General features: G+C 40.3%; 3 protein-coding genes across 11 annotated transcripts in view; all 3 read left to right on the top strand.

Annotated features, from left to right (window-relative positions):
- Window positions 1-9908, top strand: part of Pgant9 (polypeptide N-acetylgalactosaminyltransferase 9) — a 193850-nt gene extending 183942 nt beyond the window's left edge. For 3 of the 4 annotated variants that reach the window (XM_077400774.1, XM_077400773.1, XM_077400775.1), the window contains 3 exons: window positions 1616-1726; window positions 6320-6448; window positions 6769-9908. In XM_077400774.1, coding sequence (XP_077256900.1) covers window positions 1616-1726; window positions 6320-6448; window positions 6769-6909 — 381 coding nt within the window. In that variant the 3' untranslated portion in view covers window positions 6910-9908. Of the gene's footprint in view, window positions 1-1615; window positions 1727-3199; window positions 3305-6319; window positions 6449-6768 lie in introns of all 4 variants that reach the window. The other variant, XM_077400776.1, reaches the window with a different exon arrangement.
- A 1899-nt stretch (window positions 9909-11807) lies between these two features.
- On the top strand, window positions 11808-20659 carry LOC143894478 (uncharacterized). The gene is given in 10 exon segments (XM_077400778.1): window positions 11808-12172; window positions 12533-12636; window positions 13884-14086; window positions 14169-14304; window positions 14880-14918; window positions 15825-15942; window positions 16198-16355; window positions 16502-16633; window positions 16719-16901; window positions 17039-20659. Coding segments are annotated over 10 exon segments (2673 nt in total). The 5' UTR covers window positions 11808-11814; the 3' UTR covers window positions 18281-20659.
- Window positions 20660-22228: 1569 nt separating this feature from the next.
- LOC143894449 (alpha-amylase A-like) lies at window positions 22229-27752 on the top strand. 6 transcript variants are annotated; one of them, XM_077400710.1, is made up of 6 exons: window positions 22229-22347; window positions 22714-22987; window positions 23608-24038; window positions 26579-26963; window positions 27053-27535; window positions 27616-27752. In XM_077400710.1, exons 1-6 carry the CDS (start codon window positions 22274-22276, stop codon window positions 27625-27627), a joined length of 1659 nt encoding a protein of 552 aa, XP_077256836.1. In that variant the 5' UTR covers window positions 22229-22273; the 3' UTR covers window positions 27628-27752. The 6 variants fall into 6 exon arrangements, with proteins under 6 accessions (XP_077256836.1, XP_077256839.1, XP_077256837.1 ...); XM_077400713.1 differs by having other exon boundaries at window positions 22232-22374; window positions 22764-22987; XM_077400711.1 differs by having other exon boundaries at window positions 22232-22456; window positions 22550-22987.
- Window positions 27753-27937: the final 185 nt, after the last annotated feature.

The raw sequence follows: 27937 nt of genomic DNA, 5'->3' as shown, positions 1-27937 counted from the left end.
GGAATGTATATATTTCTCCGGGGGGTATACCGCGATTTTTGAGCGCGCGTTCTACACGAACTGCATGGATTTCCTATGCAAAACCGCGTGGAATAATAAAAAAGGCGACGCGGTCGCCGCGGTTTTGTTAACCCTTGCAATCTCGCATTGATCCCACATCCCGCGATATGATTTTTAATAAGGCATTCATAATATATCTCTGCACGCTGCGCTCGTAATAAAATCTTCCTGGAAATATTCTTGAAAAATCGTTGTTAACGTCAGTATAAGATTTTTTTTTTTTTTTCCCACGTATGGATGAAGGTAGGATTTACCGGAGTAAAAATAAAGGAGGACGCGTTCTTCTTTTCGGATTATAGAATAACGAGGTATGAAATTCAGAAAATATCCGAAATACGTGACTCCTCCGGTGGTATTATATATTACACCGACTCTCCAACTCTCCGAGTTCGGATCGTAAAGTTGTCTAAATACTAGATCACATTTCTTATCGAGTTCACTAAGAGCCTTCGAGCCGCCTTTAATAATGCCGGCGGAGCAGGAGCTTTGGAAATTTTATCGACCTCCAGGATACCCGGTTATAAATCACGAGTTTTTATTCCAGTCGGCCGACGAGTCGGACGCCGACAACGAGGACGACTCCTACGAGGATGAAGACGAGGGTACAGGGTAGGGGCGGAAAAGGGGGGAAGGGGGAAGAGGGAAGGGAGGGAATAAAGATGTTCACGTTGAAACTGCAACGACCACAGAATTCTTGCATGCAGCGAAATCAGGACTGCTGACCGAGCGCCGTAACTGAATGCACCTGCTGTTATACGCAGGCACATGTGCGCATATATGTACATACGCGTACATACATTTCCAAACACCCAACACACACACACACACACACACACACACACACACACACACACACACACACACACACACACACGTGCACACATGCAAACACGTACGCCGTATGGTTCGGTCGCGAACACACGCGTCGGACCGAACGAAATACGAGCAGACCTCATTTTCAATTTGTTTCCGTCTATTTGAAAAATGGAGAACGCAATCCGCGGTCTGTGCGGTCCCCGCTTTTCCAGGCATGCCGCAGAATCTGTGCATAAAAAAAAAGAATTATTGTGCAACGAAGAGCGTAACTTTTTCGCCGTTTCATACTCTGTTTCAGAATTCTCGCGAGAGGTCAAATCAACGAATCTCGTTACCTGAGGTGCCCGATTCATAAATCACAATCTCTATTATTACATTTAGATTATTAATCCAATTATATTATCTTACAGGTACAAAGGCGATGTCATCTTGTGTATTTTCATGTACTTTGATCTTAAAATAGAACGGAGCGTCAGCGACTTTGCATTGACATTTCGAACTGAATACTCATTCGCGTTTAATTAATTCGATCGAGAATAATTTTCCATCTTTATTCCAAAGTTCCGTGATGAAATGTCAAGTCGAAAGGAAATGTAAATGTGAAACAGAAATGTCCAAATGCCACGCCGCTGACGTTGTTTCAGTAATCTGTTTATTAATATGTACATATATTCTTGGGTATTACTAACGGTGCAATGGATACACGCTAATGTCCGAAAAAATTACTAACAACAAACAGGTCCGAAATCTCGGCGAGGGCGGCAACACCTGTCTGGACTCGCCCGCTCGCAAGGCCGATTTGCACAAACCATGTGGACTATATCCCTGTCATCGACAGGGTGGAAATCAGGTACAATAGACATCCGCCCCGAAAAAAATTTCCTTGACCACAAAACACATTGTCCTGTGAAAACGCCTGTTCGTGCTTGATGTGTGAAACTGTTGTACGTGCGCAAAGTTGAAAACGGAAACACGATTTTTGTTGAATTTGGTTTGATTTTTACGTTCGGCCTCAAAGTTCTCCTCGCTGTCGCTGGCGTTTGGAACTACGTGTTGACTCTATATTTCGAGACATCGAATGCTTGCTACGGCAGTATATTCACTGCAGAGTAAGCGTGCTTTATTACATCGCGGTGTCAAAATTAATATGCGCGATAGAAATAGAAGATTTTGTAAGTAATCAAATTTCGATTAATACGATTTGTCGATTTATAAATTGAATTATAAAGCATAAATCAAGGTATTAAGTAGTACAGAATTTAATGCGGTGTGAACGACCAAATTATCTATATTTGCAACATATCCCGCTCGATATAGGTACAAGATGACAATCGGAAAATTACTGAAACTAGATAGACTTTTATTTTGTTAGCAAATGGACGGAATGAAATGAATCAAATATTAGTCTAAAAGGTCTGTTTGCATATGCAAAAGAAAAAGTACATTTCTAAATTTATCTGATAAAAGGATCGAAAATTTATGCTGATTGCATAGCTCAGTGATATATAAATATTCAGAAGATCTCAGCTGTGAGAGAAATTTAGCTAAAATTCTTCGAAGGAACAATGATTAAAATTAAAAAGTGTATTTGATAGTTTTCCAAAGCAATTATTATACATGTTTGAATGATAATTAGTTTGAAAATATATGTCAACTGATGCAACTAGACGAATTGTTGCTTTTTTTAAATTCATATATGTTAGTGGATATATGTTATATGTTAAAGGAATATATTCCTTTTATACTACGTGCTAATAAAAATGGGTTTCTTCTACAGTATATTGTTTAATTCATCCTATTCGCTTTTACTTTTTTATTAAAAGCTAGTTATTTCTGTAAAATTTACGATTGTCCTATATAAAGAGCGACCGTTTTGGCCTTCGGCCACATTACAGCGACAACGCTTGTTAGTCGCTGCGGACCGCCGGTATCTATAGCCTAATTATTATCGTATAATCCTGCGTGAATAAACAACGTACATGTATCGTTCATTTCGAAATGTGCGTCCCATAATTCCATTGCAAAGCTATAATCGAAGCTACATACCAAATTACTAGAAAATCGAGTTTCCGTCTCATCGGTGATATCTACCCGTTATCGTTACCCCAATGACGACCGAGTGCCTAATCGTACTCGCGCTCGTGCCATGCCATGTGTGTGTGTGTTCGCGCTTCCGGTTGCTTGGATATTCTCGAATAGACGGCGAAGAAAGATAAAATCGTGCGCTCTCGCGCGAAATGCCGTTGGACGAGCGACGCCGCGGCGAGTCTTTCACCTGCCTACCGAGAGTAACCGTGTACATTTCTCTTGAATTCTAACGCAGATACGGCAAATCGCTAGCAGAATGTGTATAGATTCATCAGGGAAAACCGAAGACCTGCATCAGCCGGTGGGCTTGTATCCCTGTCACCTTCAAGGCGGCAATCAGGTACATCCGCGAAGCCTGATCGAATTTTCAACAACTTTTCATAACTAAAAGCAATTGTAAATCGCTCAACTAATGGACATTCATACGTATTAAATCTTTCGAGGCTTTCCTAATCGTTCGATAGATGGGTGTGACAGGCGTATCTCTGATCTAATATCTGGTTACGGGGTCGTAAATCTACGCGACTTGTAAAAGCTGATCCTTGGAACGCATGTGCGCTCGCGTGCACGCTAACTCGGCACTAATCGCCCTGCGTTTCGACCGCGATTAGTGGCGTCGCTAATCTGGTGCAGGTGCTCATCAATCCATGTCTCTACTGCCCCTTCTGTGAGATGACCCCAATCGCTGCCTTTTGGCACGGTTTCTTACTGTGTTATCATCATTTCTCACATTGATATAGTAGGCTTAGATTTTAATCACCGATTTGGGATCCCGTAACTCCCACGAACAAGAGTGAGAGAGCATCTAGGCGCAAATATCCTAAACGCATGCACATTAAACATTTTTATCCATTTCTATCCATTTTTTTTTTTTATCTTTTCACAATGTAAACTTCATCTTTTGTACATTACATTTTATCGTACAATTTTAACTCTCCAGACGAAAACTTGGTAATTGGTCCGATAAAATTACGCAAATAGATGTAGCACACGAATCAGATATAACCGTCCAACGTCTTTTTTGCATCTCTTTTACCTACATCGATGACAATACAGCGATTACACGCGCGGCAAACAACGGCGGCAATTTCATCAGCGACCTCCGTTTATTTATTAGCGAGCTTACGCTCGCGCTCCACTCGACAGAACTCGAGCGTACCGTGTAAATCCGCGCTTTATCTTGTTTCTTGCACTCGTTCGGTCGATTGCCTGGTCTGTTATTAAAGCCCCACACGAACCGGAGCGCGCGTCCCACACACACGTGCGTTTTCCTGTCTTTCACGTACAAACAACGCGCACGGACGCGCCAAATACCGAAATGCCGGCGTTTAACAACCGTGGCGACCGGTTACAACCAAAAACACAATCAGTCGGGCGGTGCTTGCTTAGCCCGGTAAAGCGCCCGCTTTAATTTAGCTGTTTACCCTCGCAATTAAGCCGCGGTTTCACGGCAATTACGCTTTCGGTCATCATCCGCGTGACACTGATAAAGTCGCGATCATGGGGGGCATGGGGGAAGAGACGCAGCGCCGGGGATACCGCGCATCGCTGAATTCGGGATCGGTCGGTGATCGCGGATGATGGAAGATGAATAATCGTGTATCATCGGATGGAGTGGCAAGTGCATCGCGAGAGATAGCCGTTGCGGTCGCCGGCTGGTCGGTTTACAGGGACACTACAATGCGTATGCCTGGACCCTCGCTATCTCTCTCTCTCTCTGCTGTATACATAGAATTATTATCATGCTCGGAGATCATCATATAAACGTCGCGTCATGTCACGCTGTAATCGTACGAAGCTGTACATAACGTGCACCGATAAACGCGCGTTTCTCGCGAGGCTTCATCATAATCGCCGTCGGTCATTTTCGAATCTCGGTCTCTTTTTTTTTTCTACAACGTGCAAGAAGTACCGCGGTTACACCATACGGACAAGCATGCGAGATATAACAAAGCGATGCGCGTCAGATAACACGTAACACCTTTGTATTATACTTCAGACAGCGCGACATAATGTACTCTGATTTGAGTGAGAGTTTCAGGCAGAATGGAACGCGGGTCGTCCATATGGCTAATGATGCTTGATGATACATGTGTGCGGTGAATGCTTGCTTCTCGGTATCCCCCGTATATACCCACTATCCCCTAATTATACTTGTAAAGCACTTCGAAACAACTATATTGTCGACCGGACAGGTTCTGACAGCCGCAGTCCCAATTCCGCGCCCGCTCGCCGTATTAAATTAGTGATAATTATGACCGCGCGAATTATAATGCGTTCATTTATCGCGTTATCCATCCGTCTCTCGTGTTTTTTTCTAAACGTTTTCCCTGAAATGAACTCTCGCGGCTTTAGCGGACGCCGGCACGGATTCGCGTTTCTGAATCTCGCTTCGGCGATCAGTACGTCGAGTTTCCGTCCTAGACAGCACGCATGTCCAAAATCAGGACATAAGGCGTCTTAAAGATGTCTTAAAGATTATATTTCGATTTTGTACCTGGCGCTGTCTGGGGTGGGATTTTATGAGCGACACACGCTGGGTTCGGCGCGCGCGCTGGCCACTCCAGGCAGCTGGAATTGCCCAAACGGCAACGACCGGCGCGGCGTGGCGTCCGGTCAGATAAGCGCAATAGCGCAATTTCGAGGACCATCGGATTCAATTATCGGTCGACCGGCGCTCATTACGCGCACCGGATCGCTTTGACGCGCCTCCGATCCGCCGCGCGTGTTCGCCTTCGTGCGGACCGGCGCCGGCGCGGCGCATCGCCGCGGTAAATAACTGTTGGTCGCACGCGCTCGATCATGTTAACACGATCGTCCGCGGGACAAGTTATTTTACAAGCGGCGCGTGCAATCGATCGGGGACGCCGGTCCTGTAACGCGAAAATCCGCGTCCGCGGTCACCGCGCTCATGATAATACACGCACCGGTGGGATACGTCACGCTTATTTTCACATCCCGCGAGCACGCAATGCGACAGATTAAACGTGCGGATCGAACGATTTTACGTTTTTGCATTTGCCGCGATTTACGTTTCGCCGATATATTCCCCGATTTCGTGAATATCATTGTTTCGACGGCGGACTGGCGATAATACGGGCGCGAGTGCTTTGTGAAACACATCGAGAGGAATTTATACATATTAACTGCCTTTCGATTTGAGTTTTTTTACATTTTTGCAATAACGAAATATCCCCGTGTGTTAATATGAATTTTATTAAATTCTCTCTCTTTTTTCGACCGATTGTTCGTGCAAATTTTTTTTTTTTTCGTAATGGCGTCTGTCAGAATCGCGCGTTGGCCGCAAACAAGTCCGTGATTCCTAGGAGATATTAATCGAGATCGTTTGTCGCAGTACTGGATGCTCAGCAAGACGGGCGAAATCCGCCGAGACGAGTCGTGCCTGGACTACAGCGGCAGCGACGTTATTCTCTATCCTTGCCACGGAAGTAAAGGGAATCAACAATGGATCTACAATCCTCAGGTGATGAATCGTCCTCGAAACATTCTCTTGCTAATCCATGAGCAAATCTCAAGATTAAATCAAATAATTCAGCTAGCAAATAGTTTATAAAGCTAATCCTTGATCCTCGATTTAGTACGGTATTCATGCAGTCAGATCTTATATTTAAAATCGTCTCGAGTTTTTCTTTAGATGCCGTATGACTCGTTTCATTGGCATTGGCGTATCCTAAAGATAAACTCAAGACGATCGTACATATAAAATCTGACTGTGAAAATACCGGCCTTAAATTGCTCTTCGAAGAGAAACTCAAGTCGCCTCTCTCGTTCTTTTGTTTCTAGACTAATCATATCAGGCACGGTAGCAGCGACAAGTGTCTGGCGATCACGGAGAACAAGCAGCAACTGGTGATGGAGGAATGCTCGACCAATGCCCCGAGACAGAGATGGTCCTTCGAGAATTATGACCCATCGAAGCTGTGATACCGCGCTTTCTCGCGTCGTCATTCGCACAATCGCGGTCACGGTCCCGAGCGCGGCGACGGATCTTGGCTGCCAGGGAAACGGTACTCGATCGCCAAGACCCGCTTTGGCAGATAAATCCCGCGGATTCCGCAAGAAATCGCAAAAATGATTCCCGCGGAAAACCGTTCGGGATCGCTTGGTGGACCGACTCCAAACTCCACGCGTTTCCTCGATATTCGTCGTGAAACGACTGTCAAGGACGAAAGGATCCATCGACCTCTTATCGGCGAACTCGAAGCGTATAATACAAAGCGGAAGATTGGTCGACGCAACGGAATGTTTGCGAGAATAATATACTTAGAAAATTTTGTACTCGAGAAACTGCATTTAATTAGAATAAGTTCCGAGCACCACTCGAACCGATTATGATTTGAGGTGTTGCCTGGGATGTTGTAGCCCTAAGTATTAAGAGTATTACGAGAGATTGGCCCGCGGACGTGGTCGTGGACGAACGTGATCGTATCGACCATCGAATTAGCTCTCGATCGTCACTTTCGTTCGCTGATCATTTGCGCTTCCACGAGGATCAAAGGAGAAGCGGGATGCTCGATGCTATCACAGGAACGACGCGTCGTGTCTATCCCTGCGGGCGAATCGTCGATTATTCGTCTGAATAACGAATAGCGAATTATTTTTCTTTCTCCCTCTGTGTTACGGCGCCGGCAATTTTCGAGAACGAACCGCAGAATGTCTTCGACGAGTCTGAGCGTAGCTTATCCTTTAGGAAGGTCAAGTGCCAAATTTAAAATACTCCCATCCTAAGGTCGCTGTAACCGGGGACGAACTCCGGTGCAGTTAAGATGACGAACGCGCACCGCCGTTAATGAAAACATGTAGTTGCGTGTACCGAATGATTTCAGGAGATCGCATTAGACGATATCCGCGCAGTCGTACCCTTCTGCTATCTCTTGGAGTGCCATGTGCGAGTTCGAGGGAAATACGCGAGGAGAATTATAACTCCTTTAACGCAAATTGCGTTTGAATAATTTGCATTGTTCTCACGCAACGGCTCACAAGATAGCATGCATCTTATAACCATCCGATGGTTTACTTTCAAGTTATTCTTAATCACGCATCTTTCGGTATTCGAGAAGTATTTCGAAGACGAATGCAATAATTTCAATCAATCACTCTCTAACGTCACATTCCTCACGTTAAAGAAATCGTCAGACGTCGTATCCCTAATCGACGATTCGATTATCCGCGATGGCATTTGTCAATCGCTTATAGTCTCCTGCTGTCTCTTCGGAGATAAAGTCTACATTCCAGACTCGCCGAGACGAAGACGGCGACGTTTCGCGTAACAAAAAGAGAATTATATTTTCTTTTTAGTTTTTAATTTAGATAACTCGCGTAGGTTTAATTAGGGACGCGCAGAGGAAAAGAGCGGCAAAAACATTCCAGAGACTAATTGTTTGATTCTATTTGTATAATACATTCGTGTAAGATACAATATCTTGATGCCAGTTCAGAGAACGTAAGTAGCGCCTAAGTAGATCTAAGAGAGTGTTACTAAGTGTGTGAACGTGTATGAGTTATTGATCGTAAGCGGATCATCTTCGCTTTCGACGGCTGCGAACGACTCGCGATCGTGAATCAGCGATTAATTTGACCGTGTAAATTTGCTAGCGGACACGTCGTGAAAAGTACACTTTTATAAGGAAACACGAATCGTTTCTTATAATTTTAGCTACATATCACTATACGAGCGCGATTAAGAATTGACGCGAATAATACAGTCTTCGTATAAAAATAAGGTTTAAATCTAAAATACATTAACGGATCTTTACCTGTTAGTTACGTGTTTAAAAATTTATAACGTGTTTGCCTGAGAAAGGTTTAATTTAAAATTAGGGGCATGTGGTTTAATAATTTTATTGAAATTCTTTAGATATTTATATTTCAAAATGATTTTTGCGTGCCAACAAAATCATAAGTACCGCTATGTGCAGAAATGCGTAATGAAAAAGTGAAATTGACAATTGTAAAAGCACTGACTCGTATTTATCATTAATTCTTCTACGAATCTGATCATGTGATACAACTTTATTCCCTTTTTTTCTCTTTGTTACATTATATATATATATATATATATATATATATATATATATATATATAATTGTAAATTTTATATGTGAAGAAATGTAGCGAAGAAAATTTAAATATCACAAATGGAACTTTTTCTTGACGGAAATTATGAAAAAGCGTACATTGCTCTGTTAAATCAGCCGAATAAGATGTTCAAGAGTCATATTAAAAATTGAGGGATTTACGCGGCTGTAATTTTGATGCGACGACGCGAACCGGGTTTGCGATTTCGCGTGGTAATTAGCCGCGGCCGTGTGAATGCGTTAAATACGTTTAATTTCGGAAAAGAATTCGCAGAGGAAGAGAGAAAGTGAAAGCAGCGAGCGCTGGCCCGCGTACGAGTGCGTGCTTAATTAGAGACACGACTAACTAGCGATTCTCATTTTAGAATTAATCGAGGTTCTCGAAGCCGCAATTTTGCCAATGCGAGACACGAGACACAGTTGAATAGCTTAGGGAGTGTGATTGTGCAAGTCGTGGATAATCTTGCATGAATGCGAGAATCCGCCTCGCGATTCGTTCATAATGGTCCGACGCGAGCAGACGCGCGAGCGCGAGTGCAGATCGACAGAATCGTTTATACAGATTATATATACGACATTTTCTACATTTGGTAAGGACGTTGCATATCGTAAGGGACGAAGACGATTGATAGTAATTATAAACGTGACTAACGCGCGACCGCCGGAGAAGAAAGACGCATGTTCCCTGCGCACGGCGCTCTCGTCGCACAATTTAATTAATATAATATCAGACGTGCCTTATTTCGTGTATATATGAATATTATTATCATTATTATATCATTAATACAAACCTCTATCATAACGTGCAAGTATTTGTGTTGAATAAATCGATGTTGTTTTATGTTACTAATAGTTTTTAAAAATACCCTGCCTCGTGCTTTTTTTCTATTCTAATCTTAATGTCCTAAATTAAGTTTTATTACGTCATAATTTCCCTGTCGTAGTATACCAGGAGAATATGTGATCTACAAGTATATGACGAAATATCTTTGCAGTAATGGAAGCGAATGTACCAAGCGATATATTTTCGAAAGAGGGAGTATAAATAGGACTCCGTTACGGGGCTTAGAGAACGCTGCGCGAAAATGGAACGTGACACGCTTTCGCTTAGCTTTGACCCAATTCTAGCCACCCACGAGTTTCGCTGTTTCGAGGGGCAAGGTAAACGGCGAGGCGGTCCCGCCGCAAGGATCAATAACGACACCGGAAAAATCCTCGTGACGGAATCGCGGGACGAGGGATCGTCCGCGCCGTTCCGGCCAGACCTGGCAATTTTAGGACAGAGGCGGCAGCGGCTACGCGCGTATCTTTATGTTTTAGATCCAACCGACATGGGAACATTTTCTCCGCTAATGAAGCTCCCGACTCATTACGACCAGCCGCTCCTATTTATCGAACCGTTTACCAATTATCGAGGGGCTGCTACGCGAGCGAGAATGAAATCGCTCGTTATTCTCGCGCAAGCGTCGTCGTCGTCGCAGGAGGCGCACGTCGTTGTCCGAGAGACTCCACTCGGGGGCAACGAGGGTGGAAAAGTCCTGCGAGGGTCGCTTCGGCGCGATTTGAAGCCCGAATGTCTCGAATTACATTTTTAGAAATGTACATGCTCAGAAATGATTTAATTCTGAGTTTTTAAATTGCGAATTTTTTCATGAAGAAAATTAATTTTTTTTAGGATTAATTAACTTATGGCAAACTACCCCTTTGTGAAAAAATTTCAAAGTATTTTTACTCTTTAGTTAACGTAAAAAATATAATGAAAAGTGGAAAGTACATCAGATTAATTAAAATGCATAAGCTTGTAATTACATTATCGTTTACATTTTTAAAAGCAATTATTATTGAGTGTGTGTATATAAAATCTGCTCATATAATATATATAATTTTATTACATGCCATGCAATATTTTAAATCAAGTTAAGAATATTTATAAATATATCTAGCTATAAATATATATTGAATCAAATCCAGGCTGTTTTTTTTCGCGTCTTCCGGCCACATTGCAACTTGTTGCGATGCCCAGTATTGATTAGAAGAGAAGGATAGCGGAATGCCTCGAAGTGAGACGAAGCTTTTTCAACAACATGAATGATTCCAGTCCATATTGCTGGATTGAGCCGAAACATCACGGGGGAATTCGCATTATCTTCATTTTTTATTCGCGCATTATTGATTGGTCATTAAAGGAAACAATATCGTGATACACAATATCTTGAAAATATCGATATTTGAGAATCACATCTGAAAAATTCACGGAGCAATGGGAGTTAATAAATCTTTTTATTGAAGGTGTTTTAGAATCTTTACGTAACTATATCATTATATTATAAAATTGTCCATGCTCAGTGTGTGAATTATGAAAACTTTTATCCCTCAGAAAAATTATAGAGACAAAGTTATTATGTTATTAAATGTAAGATAAAAGTCACATATATGTTTTAAAGCAAAAGACGAAATATGAGATTATACATTTTATAGTACATAGGACTGTAAAAAGTCCAAGATTGAAATTTCTGAAAGCTAATCACAATTTATTAAAGTGTATTGTCGAAACATTGAGACTAATGACATGAATTAACGAAAGTACAAGTATGTGACGCAACATCTCGAAACGAACTGAAAATTCTCGATCTCGAGCGATATTCAATCGCCCGGTCCAAGGATATTCGTTTCGCTTGAAACTATCCCGTCCGATAAGGAGAAAGTCCTCCGGGTCGAGCCGGCGTAGAAGCGGGTGGCGTCGACGTCCCACATGACGCAGGCGCCGCGATGCCTTTCCGACGTCTCGTCGACGGGAAGCTCTGGGTCTGTCCAGCTCTTTGCTCGCCTTAGAGCCTTCGCCCTGTGTGTGCTCTCTCTCTCCGAGTGTATATCCATTCGCGACAGCAACCCCCGACGCGTCCGGTATCCCTCGAGTTTTCACGAGAACGGCAGCCAGGACAGACGTTTCACGCGCGTCGTTCTCTGCGGCAAAATCACCACCAGTCTCTTCCGCGGCGAAAAAGGGCGGCGTTCGTCCGGGCAGTTTCGTTGGAAACGCGTGCTGGAAACCACCGCGATCAATCCCGCGACGTCGATCGCTCCCCGAGTTCGTTACCGCGGGTCTCTAGGTACTTGTCTTACGGTCAAAGTGTCTAATAAATTTTGCCTTGCAATTTGCATTAATTTCTACTTTACACGTTAGCTTGACGTTGCCAAGTATAATCACCTTATCTATATTCTGCATTTGAATTCTCGACAACTGTATTTGTGATTGTACTTTCGATTTGTGCCAAATTATATGTTGTGTGTGTGATGTGCTCAATCAATATATTACGTATATATATTAATTGAGAGAGAAAAACTGTTTAATCTTCGCGTGACAATTCAGCTCTTATTGCCTCATTTGTCTTTGCAAATGCGTGTTCCACGATTCTTACATTCTCACATTAGTTAATCTTCCGTTTTTTTCTCTTGTGCATTCGATTCAACGAACGGTCGATTTTTCCGACGACATTTAAGAAGAGAGTTAAAAGTGTTTTTTCGGGGCCAAAGCAGCCCGGCAAGCGAAGAGGCTCCGGGATCAAAGCAACAGGTAACACTTCGATCGTTTCATTATTGAGACTCTTTTCCCATTTACTTTTCTCCAACCCTCTTTGCTATTCTCTTCTTTTCATCCTCTGTTAGATAATTACATCTTCTTGTGCATAATTATTTAGAACATTTGACTGTTACATCAAATAATCTGGCTATTATTAAAAGCGAGAAGAACACGAATTAAATACTTTATCGCTTGAATATTTTTGGCAATTATTGCAAATTTAATAACATTCCAAAACGTAAGAGAATTAATTAATCAATTACTTATCAAAGTTATTGGAAAGAAGTCTTTTTTTATAAAAATAATTAATTCTGATATTTTTTTTAGTAATATAATAAGTTACTTATATCCATATATTTTTAAACAAATATACAAACAAACATACAAACATACAAACAAACATACAAAAATTAATTCTAAAAAGAATTATGTATCTATAGTATAACAAAGACCAGATTGAAAAAGAGTTACAGGATCTGAATAATTCTTTCTATACATGCGTATGTTTCTCACAAATGTTCATTATTTGTCTCGGTTATTTGAAAAGTAACGACGATAGAGACGGCATTAATTAAGAAGCATATCCGCGTTACTTTTCTAGTTTGATAACGAATTTTTAATTTAGCAAGTAGGTTAATTACATTGTAGGTAGAAAACGCGTTATAAGGAAAAGTACGTCCTTTAGTGAAGAAACGCTTTATCGACAACAGAGCTTGCAGATTTTTCTCTCCTCGACAAAACCGCATGCACTCCACAGCGTAAGCAAAATTTCTAAGAGAAGTGTTTATTTCAAGTTGTTGATAGTGCACGTATTTAGCCTTGAATAAAAGTATTGGAACTATAGATTACCTCATAACGATAGAGGAAAGCGGGGGAGGGAGGGAGGGCAAAAATTATCTTTTAAATAATAATAGTTTATGGATGAGAGCGTCGCTTTTTTTATACAATCCCCTCGTATAATGCGCATTAATATTAAAAGGCCATGGTATTTTTATCGAAGCCTGCGCACTACTTGTGTACATAATAATTTTATTGAGCAATTTTTCTATGTCAGTTTTATGACAAATATATAAATGTAAATAATATTGCACACTCTAATACTTATCGCGGTGAGAACAATCTTCATATTTATTATATAAGCGGAATTAGATAATTAAATCGAAGTTAAGTAAGACAAAAAAAACATTCCAAAATGAAATTATGATGATTCAACGTTATTTTTAACGTGAAATAAACAACAGGAAGACATGGGCCCGATGCCGGAGGCTTCAGGATCTGGGATGACCGACGAGGAGGATTACTCGACTTTCGAGAATAAAACCGGCCTGGCCGAGGACATGAAGTTTTTGGCGAGTATGCCGGAACTCTGCGACGTGACGTTCCTCGTCGGTGACACCAGGGAGCCAGTTTGCGCTGTGAAAGCTGTACTTGCAGCCAGAAGCAAGTTTGTGTAGAAAATATCTTCCAGTTAATACGCATGGGACAAACGAGTACAATAGAGATTTTTATCTTTTTTCAATTTACAGAGTCTTCCATAAAATGCTGTATCAAACTCCGAGCCCGCAACGTAAAAAAGAACCGCCGGCGCGAGAAAACAAAATACGGCTCTTTCTTAAACGCAGCTCCGAACCGCTGTTGAATTTACAGAATGCTGCGCAACAGGTACTTAACACAAAAGTTAACATAGAATTTATCACTAACGAACTTATAGCTTACATTGACTAATGAAAAAAAAAAAAAAAATAAGTATGGCGCAATATTCACAATATATCAAATTGCAATGAAGAAGATATCACAGATAGCAGCTCCTATTCCAATTTTCCTTCAAGTCAATATATGCGTGTATATATTAATTGCAATGCAAGACAGAAAGAGACGATAATTATTTTGTAAATAGCACATACATAAAATAGATATGGACAATTTCTCAGATTAAGAGGCGAACACGTTCGATATGCAAAGCCCAACGATTGTTCGTGTCAATTTTACATTGTATCGAGCAATTTTAATTTAAGGGAAACATATTGCAACTGGATTCCATTATTTTGTTAATTAATATATTAAGTAGGAAAGTTATATCTATCTCAGTTAGCCGAAATACAAAACGCTTTGTTGAAGCGACAATGTTATCGTTCCTTTCGGGATACGTTGCATATTTATCGTGGCCGTCGCTGAAACGAATCTTCCACTTTTATCAGGATAGAAATAGTAAGTGTGCGTTTGTATGTGTCGTGTAGCGGTCAGGGTTCACGCAGCAACTGGCCCCCATCCAAGAGGTACTTTGAACGTACAATTTTACATACAAATCAAAATCGTTTTCCATCCCATGTATCTTGCCTCCCCTCTATGTTTCTAATTGATTACTCCTTTTTTTCTCTTCATTGATTTTTTTTTCTGTACACTGCACTGCGATTTCGCCTCACGAAACCATTTAAAGGAGCTCTCGTAGGAGACCACTTGAAATTTGTGTATTGACAAGTCGATGTTTCTTCGTTGCCTTGACTTTTTACTTGGATAAGCGCTCTTGATTGTTCCTTTGCTCGTCGAAGAGAGATGAACGATTCTCGAGAGTCGTATACTCAAACATATGTAACTCATACGATTATGGACTGGACTGTGCGCTAATTCCATATTTGGACTTCTGCATGATCGATTCAATTATACTCTCTTTCGTAGTCGCCAAATTTATTATAGTTGTAGATTGGCACGATTACGGTATTCACTTAGCGATTTCAGCTATCATATTGATTCACGTAATTCAACCAAGCGAACAAGTTGTAATTATTGATATTAACACGTAAATCTTAAAGACAAGTTACATAATAGAATGTTCAACGGAACGTAGAAAATACAAGTTTCTTTAGAAGATATTAACAGACGTAGCGCTTGAATATGTTTGCTGGGTTATTAGTTATACTAGTATTTATTCTATTTAATATGTTAGATGCACAAAATAGCTAAAATTTTGCACTTAATTAAAAAAATATAATACCTATATATTATATTTCTCTTGTCTAATATATAATTTCTTATCTCATAATTAGTGAATTTGATTTACTATTGCGCTAGTCTTTTACTTGGATTCCCATGCAAGTCGCTTAGCACGGGTATTCCATTTAAGCTTGAATCTGAACATCTCCGTTTTCTCGTTTAGATATTTAGATTTCACTTTTGTATCGTAGCCACAATCATATCAGCATCATACGCTGATTATCGAGGAATTCGAGCCCGATGTCTTCCGGCAGCTGATCGAGTACATTCATACGGGATGTGTGACTTTGCAGCCTAGGACCTTGCTTGGTAATCAATTCTTTATATAGTACATGTATATCTCTAACAAGCCAATTAGAATGTCTATTATTTGTCGCGTGAATTAATCATTACTGACGAGTATTTCCTGTCATTATATCTTATCTGATATTTTCACTATCTAAACACATATAAAGAAGAAGTTTGTAAGATAATTTTATGTACTCATTAGATATTTTGTCTTTGAATGTAATAAATGAATGAAGAAATTTGATTTCGATAGTTGATAATACTTTCTTTCCGCAGGAGTAATGAACGCTGCCGATTATTATGGATTGGAAGAACTTAAACGAGCCTGCTCGGGCTTTGTTCAATGTTGTATAACCGTCGATACGGTCTGCGCTTTGTTAGCATCAGCAGAGCGTTATATTCAGTATAAATGCACAAAAACTTTGGTTCAAAAGGTAAATTTGCATCTAACTGTAAAGAGAGAGAAAGAGAGGCTCTCTCTTTCTCTCTCTCTCTCTCTCTCTCTCTCTCTATGATATCAGCTTTAGTGCTTAATTTTATAACTAATTAATCTAAAATTAATACGGAATTATTTACGAAGGTACTGGAATTCGTTGATGAGCACGGAAATGAAGTACTGAATTTAGGATCCTTCACATTACTGCCGCAACACGTCGTCCGCTTGATCCTTGCTAGAGAAGAACTACGCGCAGATGAATTTACGAAATTTCAAGTAAGCCTGACATAAATATGTTAACAACATTTATTCGCCATTTTTTCACACGATATTTCCGCAAACTATGTTCTCTCACTTTTAGGCCGCACTAATGTGGAGTAAAAAGTATTGCGACAACCAGCAACTTACACCGTTGAAAGATGTAATTGGTAATTTCATCGAGTACATCCAGTTTCACAAAATCCCGGCCACCGTGTTGATGCAAGAAGTGAATCCGTTAGGATTAGTGCCACCGGAGATTATCATGAATGCATTGGCTTATCAGGTGCGCGTTGCTTTTCCATATATTTCGTTTCAAACTGCAAAAAAAATGCCGTTGGCACAGTTAACTGCATTATGAAACGTCTTACACGATTTGGTGTGACTGCGCCATCAGTTTCTTTATGAAAAAATTTGTTGCAGGCAGACCCAACCAGTGTCGACCCCAGAAGATTATCTCCCCACAGAATGAAGAAACAGGGTCGCAGCATGTCGGTCCAGTCGTCGTTGGATCCGTATCCGGGAGGCAGTATTACGACCTTGAGCTCGAGCGGCTCCGACGTTGGATCGGATCAGAAACAAAATTCTGAATCGGATCAGAAACAAAATTCTGGATGGGATCAGAAACAAAATTATGGTAGCAACTAACCTCAGGCCACGGCCGCACAGACCGCGGCCGTTTCGGACGAGCCTCGACGAACCGAGGATATTCGTGGCCCCGACGAAAGAGCGACGCCGGCAGACGATGTTATCGCGCAGGAAAGGGAACAGAAAGAACGACAGCGACCGCAGCAGCAGCAGCAGCAGGAGCAACAGCAAGAACAGGAATCTCAAGTTCAGGTTCATGTCAGTGCTCATGCGGAGCAGGAGGCGCATCAACTGCCGCAGCGTCAACCGCAAGAACAGCAGAAGCGAGAAGATATACAGCCGCAAAGAAAGAGCCCACAAAAGGAGCCAGGTCACTTACAGCAGCAAGTCCGTCAGAAGATAGAGAAAGATAAAGAGACACGGAAACTTCAACAAGAACAACAGCTGTTGCAGCGTAAAGTGGAATTGGAGGAGCAGCTGCGACGCAAGTTTGAACGAGATGAGGAAACGTTGCAGCGAAAACTAGAACAAGAGGAGAAACCGTTGCAGCAAAAGCTGGAGCATGAAACACGAGGAAAACTGGAAAAAGGGAAAGAGGAACAGCAGCAAATTACGCGGTCGAAAAAGGAAATGGAGCAGCTAAAGAAAGAGGAGACAAAACGTTCGTCGAAAGAGCAACAGCAAAAAGTGGACGATAAGCAGCCGCAACTGCAGAAGGCAGACGAACAGCAACAGAAACGCAAGCAGTTGCAAGAACCGCTGGATAAAAACGAGCGAGCAAAACTGCGCATGCAAGGTGAGAAAGCGCAACTCGCGGAGGTGTCGCGCCAAGAGTCGCTTATGCAACAGCAAAAGATGGAGATAACAGCGCGGCAAGAAGATGAAAAGGCACAGCGACGGAAGGAGAAGCCGCAGTTGCAGCAGCCTGAGCAATCGCAACAGCAGCAGCCGCAGCCGCGTCAAGAGCAGCCGGGAATTCGGCCGCTCGAGGGGGTCGGTGGACTTTACATTAGGATAGTGCTGAGGCACGAGGGTCGCGCGAATCTCGTCTGGCTATACAAAACGCATATATTCTAAATTCCGATAATTCGCCTCGTCGCTTCCGTCTGAATGTCTCGAGCGACCTAGCGGCTATACGGCTCTACGACTTTATCCATCCATGTTGAAAGATACCGCGTGAATGCGAGACGCAATGCGTTTTGCCATTAAGATACAGTCACTGCGCTCCGCACATCCCGGGGTTATTTAATGTCTTAAGAGAGAGAGAAAGCATCGGCATTTCCTTTAACGTTCTAATGTCGACGCGCTCAAGTAACACACGCGTCAGAACGTCAATTGGTGCATGTAATCAGCTTCTCCACGGCGCAAGCGAAGCTTTAACGGTGCATCGAGCAATCTCGGTAATCTTGATATGCCACTTCTACGTATAATAAATCCGAGGATTCCGTCAGGCTCGATTCTTCATGATCGTGGAAGAAGACAATCGTACTCGTGTTATTGTTGCGAGAGGAAATACGTATTTGTTAAACGTAAAATTTGTGCAAACGTAAATATGTGCATGTAAACAAAAACGCATCCGTCGCTTCGTTCATCATGCTTTCTCTATTTCTCGTTCGACAGGCACACAATACAGTTCAGTCAAATGGATGCACCATTGCGGGCAGATATAATTAACCATGAATTAATACGTGCGTCTAAAAATGCAATTTCTTATATACTCGTAATATTTATTATTTGCATTTTTATGATTGTTAGCCTCTATTCTATAATTTACCTCGTACAACTGTTATTTTTTATAATTTCTAATTTATCATAAATTTTATCTATTATGATCTTCATACTATTCTTATTAAACCATTTTCGTTATTGATCAACGAAATTGCATTATTGTTAAACTTTTTACTATGAAATGTGTATGGTTATAATGATAATTAGAGAAATACTATATACGCTTGTTGAAAACAGATCTGATGTTATATTATAGCCAAGAGAAAGAGATGCGGAATGTATATTCTATATATCGTTTCTGATGGGCTACGTGGCGTGATTTGACAGTAACAGATGACTGTTGGAGAGTCTGATGTCTTGCCATAGGCACTTCCCTGAACATTATTATACCCGACGCAAGACAAATTTATTTTTCCATTTGGTTGCACCATCGACTATCATGAAAACCCAAAGATCGCAGTGAAGTTACACGGTTCGGGTAGTAAAAAAAAAGTCTGAATACTCGCCAGAGAAATTTCTGAAACGAATGTTATCGCCATAGTTTTTAACTAGAGGTGTAATCGATGTGCATGCAGCTATAAAATAAGTTATACTTCAGTCCGTTACAAATAAAGAACATGCACTAAAGTTAAGACACGCACGCGCGCGTTCCTTGGTAACGTTAGAGATATCAAGTCCGGTAGAGATCATAGAAGCAGTTTAATTTATAAGCAAAACTTAACGCATGGATCAAAACACAAAACACAAGCCACATCTAAACGTGAAACCAAAAAAACGCAGCTGTCGCCTCTGATGATGTTTTATTACTGTCGCATGTGCAGCTTATTTGCGTAGATGTGTCAAAGATATGTTTATAAATGTGAATATATATTTACTTGTCTATGGACCGTTGTCTGTTTGTATGCAGCGACATTTTTATTGTTTTTTACGTAAGAGATGTATGTACAAAAACTATTAACATTGAGCATCGTTGAGCAGCCTAAACGGCGCGAACTCCTTATTATATTGATCAATCATGCGCAGTGCGATCGAGCTGAATGTATGGATAAAGTATGGCATATAAAGTATCGTGAGATTATTTCTTCTCGTTTAAAATGGCATCAGTTCAAATTAATTAACATGTTTATTATCACCGACGTGCAGGCGCGTCCAACTATGATTTGCGCTTGTGTCTCTGTTTTTAAGCGCTCGAAATTTGAGCGCCGAAAATTTTATGCGGCTTGTTTGAATCATTAGTGACAGTAAACGTGTCAATTCTCAAAATGAGTTCTTTAGCAATTTGCGATTATTTCGGCTACTGCGTATTTTAACAAATTTTATATTATGACAGCATCCGTTAGTCTTCCATTTATTCTTACTTTGCGATGAAATGCACATAAGAATAAATTTTTCGATTTAATATATAGATACATAATATCGTTGCAACTTTAGTTTAAGTTTTCCTTACTAATTAAGTAATGGCATTTATGCGCCTGATTTTATACATATCCCTCTTCCTGAGTAGGACATATTCTATATGAAAAAGCGTACAGCGCATTTCTTCCGTTCGAAGATGAAGCTATAACAGAAATGAAGAAAGACAGACGGTGTTATATGGAAATGTATAAAGTTCACGCCGTTAATTCGCTAGCGATCGGTATAACTCTACCTAAAAGTTCGATCTATTTACTGTGATATACCGTAGCCAAATCAGTCCAACTATAAATAAAAGAATAATGTGATGTCAAAGCGGAGTTTTTCATTTTACCTTACAATTTTGAAGTGTCTCCGCGAGAGATCGTATTATATATATATATATATATATATATATATGTAGGTCCAGAGGTATGTTCCGGGACTGTTTACGTTTTTTGAAATGTACAGTCCTGGAATATAACGCATATATATGTAATCAGATTCAAAAAACTGTCCCGAAAATTGCCGTAGGACATCAATTTTTTCCAAGACAGTCCTGGAAACTGCCAAATGTCCCGGAATATACCGATATCAAAAATAAAAGTCCCGGAACATACTTCCGGACCTACATATATATATATATATATATATATATATATATATATATATATATTATATATTATATATATATATATATAATAAATTATATATATAAAATATAATAAATATATATATATATATATATATATATATATATATATATAATAGGTATTACACTATTACCAGATGGTAGGAAAAGGTAATTCAATTCTCCGAGAGTACAAAAGGCGATATCAACGCGTACGCGTTTTACTTTGACGTTGATCCTTTTCTTTCTTTTTTGCGTAAATAATAAATATGAATATCGCGCATGTTCAACACCTGGATTACGTTACTCGCTCTACCGTATAGTAAATAGTAAGTATCTACCGTGCGGGGAATGCTGAGTGGTCAACGTGGTGATAAATCGCACAGACAAATCATCTCAAATAAATAGCGAAAGATGTTACGCGCCAAAGAGATCGATGAATATTATCATGACATTTCGCACCCGTGCCTCGGCCGACCTTGTTCTCCCCACGATCGACTCGACTCGACTCGTTACGAGCGTCAGATGGCAGGCGCATCACAAATAATTATCCTTCCTGCATCCCGGCTACGTTTATGACGTAAGATATCGCGAGATTTAGTCCGTCCCGATCTATCAATCGTGCCATCTGCCATTGAGGTTGCCTCGTCGATGTTAACGGCCTTTCGAAGAGGCATCAGATCATCACCGAAATACCAATCACAAGCGCGACAAAGGGAAATTCATATTTGAATTCTGTTATAAAAATGCATAAAAATATTCTATATCGGCTTTTCAATATTTTTTTCCAATTTAATATTTAAAACAACTTGCGCTTATAATACAAAAAATAATCTATCTTTGTTTTGAGATGTATTACGACAAAGAAGAAATGACGTCTGACTACGATTTAGCATTCAAAAACTCGCTTTTTATTGAACATATTGTTATTTAATTAAATATTTATTGTAAAGACACAGAAACTGCGATCAAAAAATTATGAGTGAATTTGCGTATTCATGTTTTGTACTCTTTGACTCTATCACGAACTTCCAGTTAAATTACATTTTTATAATTGTATTATATGGAATCTCGAGACAGAGAGCCAATTAAATCCTGTTTAAATTTTACTAACATCTATGAAAGTGTAGGCGATTTTCCATAGACGTTGGTAACGGCCGACGCGCGAACCGTTGACGCGGTCGTGTTTATCTCGACAAGCGAGTCATTGTTGACAAAGTCAAATCGCACGAACCGAGTTCGTGAAATAGATGTAAGGACGCTGATCGCCGAGGCCGAGAGAACCAGAGTCCTCTCAGCCCGGGAACAGACAAGACGGCATGCGAGGAGAGGTACCGAGCCCGGAGATCGAGCGGAAGAGTCCACCCGCGAGGCAGAGCATTATTCCTGCGGTGTAATAAATAACGGTCGCTTCAATAAAGTATTACGAACATTATTCTTTCTGTGGCCATTCCCTACAAAAGGAAATTTGTGGAATTTATTTTACACTAGCTGTTTTACACGTGTGTATTTTTCCGCACAATTTCTGAATAATTTGCATTTATTGTCTGTTTGTCGCGTGACAATTGATAGCTTTTCATATCGAACCATAACAGCTGCCGTCTACAACGGAATTACCTTGACCATCAGCAATTATAGCGTCAGTACCACAGAAAGAAATGACAAATGTAGCGCAGTATATAATGCAGATGACGATTATCAGTTTGCTCTAGTAATACTAGTGACATTTATCATGAGTATCGTACCATTTGTCAGATAGTTTCATTAATCATCGCGTATCAGCGAAGAAGTTTCCTATAAATTGTCCAGATATATCGGGACAGCGATTACAGTCAATTTTCGGATTTGGTGTCACGATGTCGTTCTTCAGCCTCGGTTTCATATCATTGTTGGCGTTCGCAGTTGCGGACCATAACGATCCGCATTATGTCGATGATAGAACTACCATGGTTCACTTGTTCGAATGGAAGTTCAACGACATTGCCAAAGAATGCGAAGATTTTCTCGGTCCGACGGGCTACGGTGGTGTACAAGTATGTACAGTAAACGCTTGTATAGTATATTTACATTAACTATTGCTATATGTATGATATATGTATAATCCTTATTGATTCGATTGTCACTCTTTTGCTTCCGTTTGCACAACAACATTTGCTTGCATCTACATTAACATAGCCTAATTTAGGCTAACTTATTATCTTTAATTTATATATAATCTAAATCTGATAATACTCCAAATCTCATATACATATTGAGCCGTGTAAAATTCCCCAACTCTCCTATGCATTCTTTCAATCTTTCATCATCTTTATTTTGAATGGAAAAATAATTTTACTATGATAAGATCAAAGTACTCGAAACATGAACCTTATCACAAAATAACTAAAAATAAGCCAGAGCCGGAGTGCTGTGTTGGAGGACAAGTAAATAAGAAAATAAAAGCTACTGCATATATTAAATAATTTTTGTCAAATTTGTTTTTGCGCAAATTAATATTATAAAAATATCGCAGTTTCAAGATAAATATAAAAGTACATTCACTGTATTTTTATATTAATCTGTTATTATCTGTCAATTCCATATAGCGCTAAATGCGCGTGTTGCATATAAAAAATATAATGCAAATATAGGTTCTTGCGTATCTCTTTCGTAGGTTTCTCCCATAAACGAGAATCTCGTGATAGAGAATAGACCGTGGTACGAAAGATATCAGCCACTCTCCTACAAAATTATTAGTCGATCTGGAAACGAAGCCGAATTTAAGGATATGGTGAAAAGATGTAACAAGGTTGGCGTGCGAATATACGTCGACGCGGTCATCAATCACATGTCAGGAAATGCACAACCTGCGTACGGAACCGGTGGCACGTCGGCAAAACCAGATGAGCTTAGTTATCCGGGAGTCCCGTACACGTCCGAAGATTTCAACCCTCCATGTGACATCCAGAATTATAACAACGCTACGGAAGTTCGCGACTGCGAGCTGTCCGGTCTTCACGATCTTAATCAGACCAAAACGAACGTCCGAGGCAAAATAATTAAATATTTTAACAAGGTCATCGATCTTGGAGCTGCTGGCTTTCGGTAATTATTCTCAACTAATCTGCTCTTATCACGTGTGACATTTTTATCGAGAATCTATAAGAAAAAGTGATAGATTGATTTTCGTTTACGCGAACTAACAATTTATAGAATATAATAAAATTTTAATGTTAAATGAGTTACGGAATATTATGGAGAGAGTTGTTCGAGATATATATTTAATGAGAACGAATTCTCCCGTTCGCTATTTCCGTCGTCCGTAATTTCTATATACTATTGAACTTAACTAAGCAGAAAATACAAAAAATTAAGTCATTCGCAACAGCGATCGCGTTTCGCCGATAATCCTTATCTGCGTGCAACATCAGCGCACGGTCGATACGCATTCCGCGGCAAAATATGCGAATGAGATATAAAATCCGAAGTGTGTAAACTCGTGAGTTGCACTCCGCGGCCCCACCCCTGTCTCTCTCTTTCTCTTTCTCTCTCTCTCTCTCTCTCTCTCTCTCTCTCTCTCTCTCTCTCTCTCTCTCTCTCTTTCTCTTTCTCTCTCTCTCTCTCTTTCTCGCATCAAGGATGCGCCGAAGACTGATGATGTTTAACATTAAACTGGACGAGAAGCGGTGCCGAGCGGTACTGACTGAGGCCGGTTCGTCTGGTAGCATTAATAAATGAGGGACATCAGCTTTTAATTACGCGCCTCGCTCGTAATTGTAACCCGCAGCGAAATCGGTACCATCTCGTACCGAACCGGTGGCTTTACAAGCGGAAGAGCGATACACGCGTCGGGAATGATAACGGGGCGCGCTGCCGTCTTGGAGACTGCGCTACGCATCGCGTCCGCGGGATTGCGAATGTTTTATATACATATATTTCGAGAAAAGGAATGTGGCGTTGATGGCGCGTATTAACAAATCGTGACAGCCGCTAAAGTCACGGTGTGCGCGTGGAAGGGAAAGTTTGATGGCACAATATATTACATTCTGCCATAGCAAGTTCCGTTAATTATTACATGGACGGCAGGAACGCACGTGACAAGCTAAGAGAATAATTTTGCTACAATATTATTTATAACATGCTATAATAACTGAATGATTATCTCTCTGTCATAAGGTAGTGGATTCACACAATTTCGCTGCAACAACAAATAGATTGTTCTGCTTCAGCAATTTCGTGTTTCTAAAATTACCAAATTTACTCAGAAAGATTTTACTACATTTTTTTTACTAGCAAAAGAGATATTGAGTAATTTACGAAATTTCGTTTTTATATTACAGCAACAACAATGATTTTGTTACGACATCCAGATTCTTTTTCTCATATGCGACGTTTCACTTGCAGTAATTTACTTACGTGTCAAAATTAACGCGATTGCAAATTATCGGTATTGCACGTACGATAATTTTACGTGACATTATTTGAAACAGTAGGTACGCTATAGCGAAAACAAGAAGGCCGTAATCTTGTTTCTTAATGAGAATTGCGACATACCTTTCTTCCACGCATACATATTTCTTACTTTTTTTCGTTTCTTTAAAGGCACATGCATTCTTTTCATAACGATGGCAGTAACTAACTTTATTTCCAGCATGAATAAAATTTTATTTATAATGAAAGGCAAATATAAGTATGCAGCGACAATTCAAATAAAAATGTCCTAAATCTAAATAACTCGGTCTAGGAGTTGCGACAAGTAAAATAATTCTCTATCGCGTGTTATTCACAAGTAAATTATGGAATGAATAAACTAAAATAAATAATGCTACCTGGTCGCATCATTTTCCGGGTTGCAATGAACTCTGACCTTCGGCGCGTCAGCCACCGTGTGTTGCATCGCAAGAAGTGCCTTTGGCAAATACACATATAGGTGGTTATCGCGAATGTACGATTAAATTCAATGGAGTTCGCGGTATCCACGAGCAAACGGTAAAAATCTTAATTGACCGAATAGAGTTAATTAATTAACGAGCCAACTTCCCGCCGACGAACATAATTCGGCGCGGAAATAACTGTTTGGGATGTTGAACCCCTGACCGGAGCCGCGTTAGCTACCGATCCCGCCTGCGTGCCGCACACGAAATAAAAGATATTCGGAATTGGCGGTCATTTATATAATAAGATATATCTGCAGAGGAAGAGCGGCGAAATGCATGGAAAATCTCGAGTTACTCGGTGCAACTTTGTACGACACGTGGCATTTTATTAATAAAACTAATCAATTAATTACGATTTATTTTTCAAACAGTAATAATTCATTCGCGACGTTGTAGTTTTGCAGTATCACGTAATATCATCGGTTTTCTCTGTGTTATATTAAATAAAAATATTATAATTTCTTTATTCGCGCTGTTCTGCTCATTCCACTAAAAAAATATATTTAAAAAATATATTCTGAATATATATATATATATATATATATATATATATATATATATTATATATATATATATATATATATATATACATATATACATACATATATATATACATATATATATATATATATATATATATATATATAGTATAAAGTAGTCACAATCATATCGATACAGGCATACCTAAATATTTTAATATTTTTGCAGCATCGACGCCGCCAAACATATGTGGCCACAAGATCTTAAGGCTATTTACAAAAAAATAAACAACCTATCCTCTGAGAACGGGTATCCGAACAATACGCAGTGTTACATCTATCAGGAAGTCATCGATCTCGGCGGCGAGGGAGTCAGCAAGTTCGAGTACAATGATATCGCAAGTGTCATTGAGTTCCAGTATGGCATTGTTTTGGGTAATATGTTCCGTGGTAAGGACAATTTGGCGAGATTGCAAAATTTCGATGACGAGAATGCTTGGAGACTGATACCCTCTAAAGACGCGTTAGTCATGGTTGACAATCATGATAATCAGAGAGGTCACGGTGCCGGTGGAGCCTCCATTTTGACGCACAAGGACCCGAAACCGTACAAGGTGGATTTTTATACTTTGACAAATATCATAAATATAAATGAGATTTAGTTGCTCTATATTAGAATATCCTGTTTTTTTTTCTTATTTAGATGGCAGTAGCCTTTATGCTCGCTCATCCTTACGGTCATGCTCGAGTCATGAGCTCCTTCGCGTTTAGTGATCCCAGTCAAGGCCCACCGGCCAATTCGGATGGCAGCATCATTTCGCCTGAGATCGTCAACGGTGAATGCGTCAACGGTTGGATCTGCGAGCACAGATGGCCGCAGATTCGACGCATGGTCAAATTCCGCAATCTAGTAAACGGCGAGAAGCTGAAGAATTGGTGGAGCAACGGAAAGAATCAGATCGCCTTCTCCCGCGGCGGCAAAGGTTTCGTCGCCTTTAACGTCGAAGGTGATCTTCGCGAAAAGTTGCAAACCGGATTGCCAGCGGGGACATATTGCGATATCATAACCGGAGACGTTGTCGACGGCAAATGCAGCGGAAAGTCGGTGCAAGTTGGCGACGATGGTACCGCTACGGTCGAGATTCTATCAAGCGAGTCGGAAGGTGTGCTCGCTCTTCATAATCAGGTCAGTGCAATAAAAAAAAACGACAAACAGAAAGATAACAAAGATATGATAGTATTATCTGAATTTTCGTATGCTTGCAGGCGAAACTATGACGCACATGTGGATAATAAGCTTGTATACGCAACATTTTAAGAATCTATATATGACTAATATGAACTTATGTAACCACTGTTGTCTAAATACTGCACTTGAATAATGAAAAATTGCATTCTTTGCATTTGAGTAATAATATTTGCTACATCTCTGCGTCTTCGTTTCGTAATTTATTGTCTAATGTGTCGATCGATAACGGAACTATTGAGGAAGTAGAGAGAAAAAAATCGTTTCGTCAAATGTCAACAAGTAGATATCTGGAGACTGCTTGGATCCGGTTTGTGATTCGAACGCATGACTTAACGATTT

This window comes from Temnothorax americanus, unplaced genomic scaffold, assembly GCF_048541705.1.
Source record: "Temnothorax americanus isolate GAGA-0224 unplaced genomic scaffold, ASM4854170v1 Scaffold14, whole genome shotgun sequence".
Classification (NCBI taxonomy): domain Eukaryota; kingdom Metazoa; phylum Arthropoda; class Insecta; order Hymenoptera; family Formicidae; genus Temnothorax; species Temnothorax americanus.
Note: the sequence above shows the minus strand (reverse complement) of the source record. Positions and strands in the feature narration are given on the sequence as shown.

What these genes read in the sequence shown, in the direction of transcription:
- LOC143894449 (XM_077400710.1), top strand. Translation starts at nt 22,274, where the DNA reads ATGCGAGGAGAGGTACCGAGCCCGGAGATCGAGCGGAAGAGTCCACCC. An exon ending in CAGAGCATTATTCCTGCGGT is followed by an intron (nt 22,348 to 22,713) that starts GTAATAAATAAC and finishes TTTGTCAGATAG; the next exon opens with TTTCATTAATCATCGCGTAT. An exon ending in AGGACCCGAAACCGTACAAG is followed by an intron (nt 26,964 to 27,052) that starts GTGGATTTTTAT and finishes TTTCTTATTTAG; the next exon opens with ATGGCAGTAGCCTTTATGCT.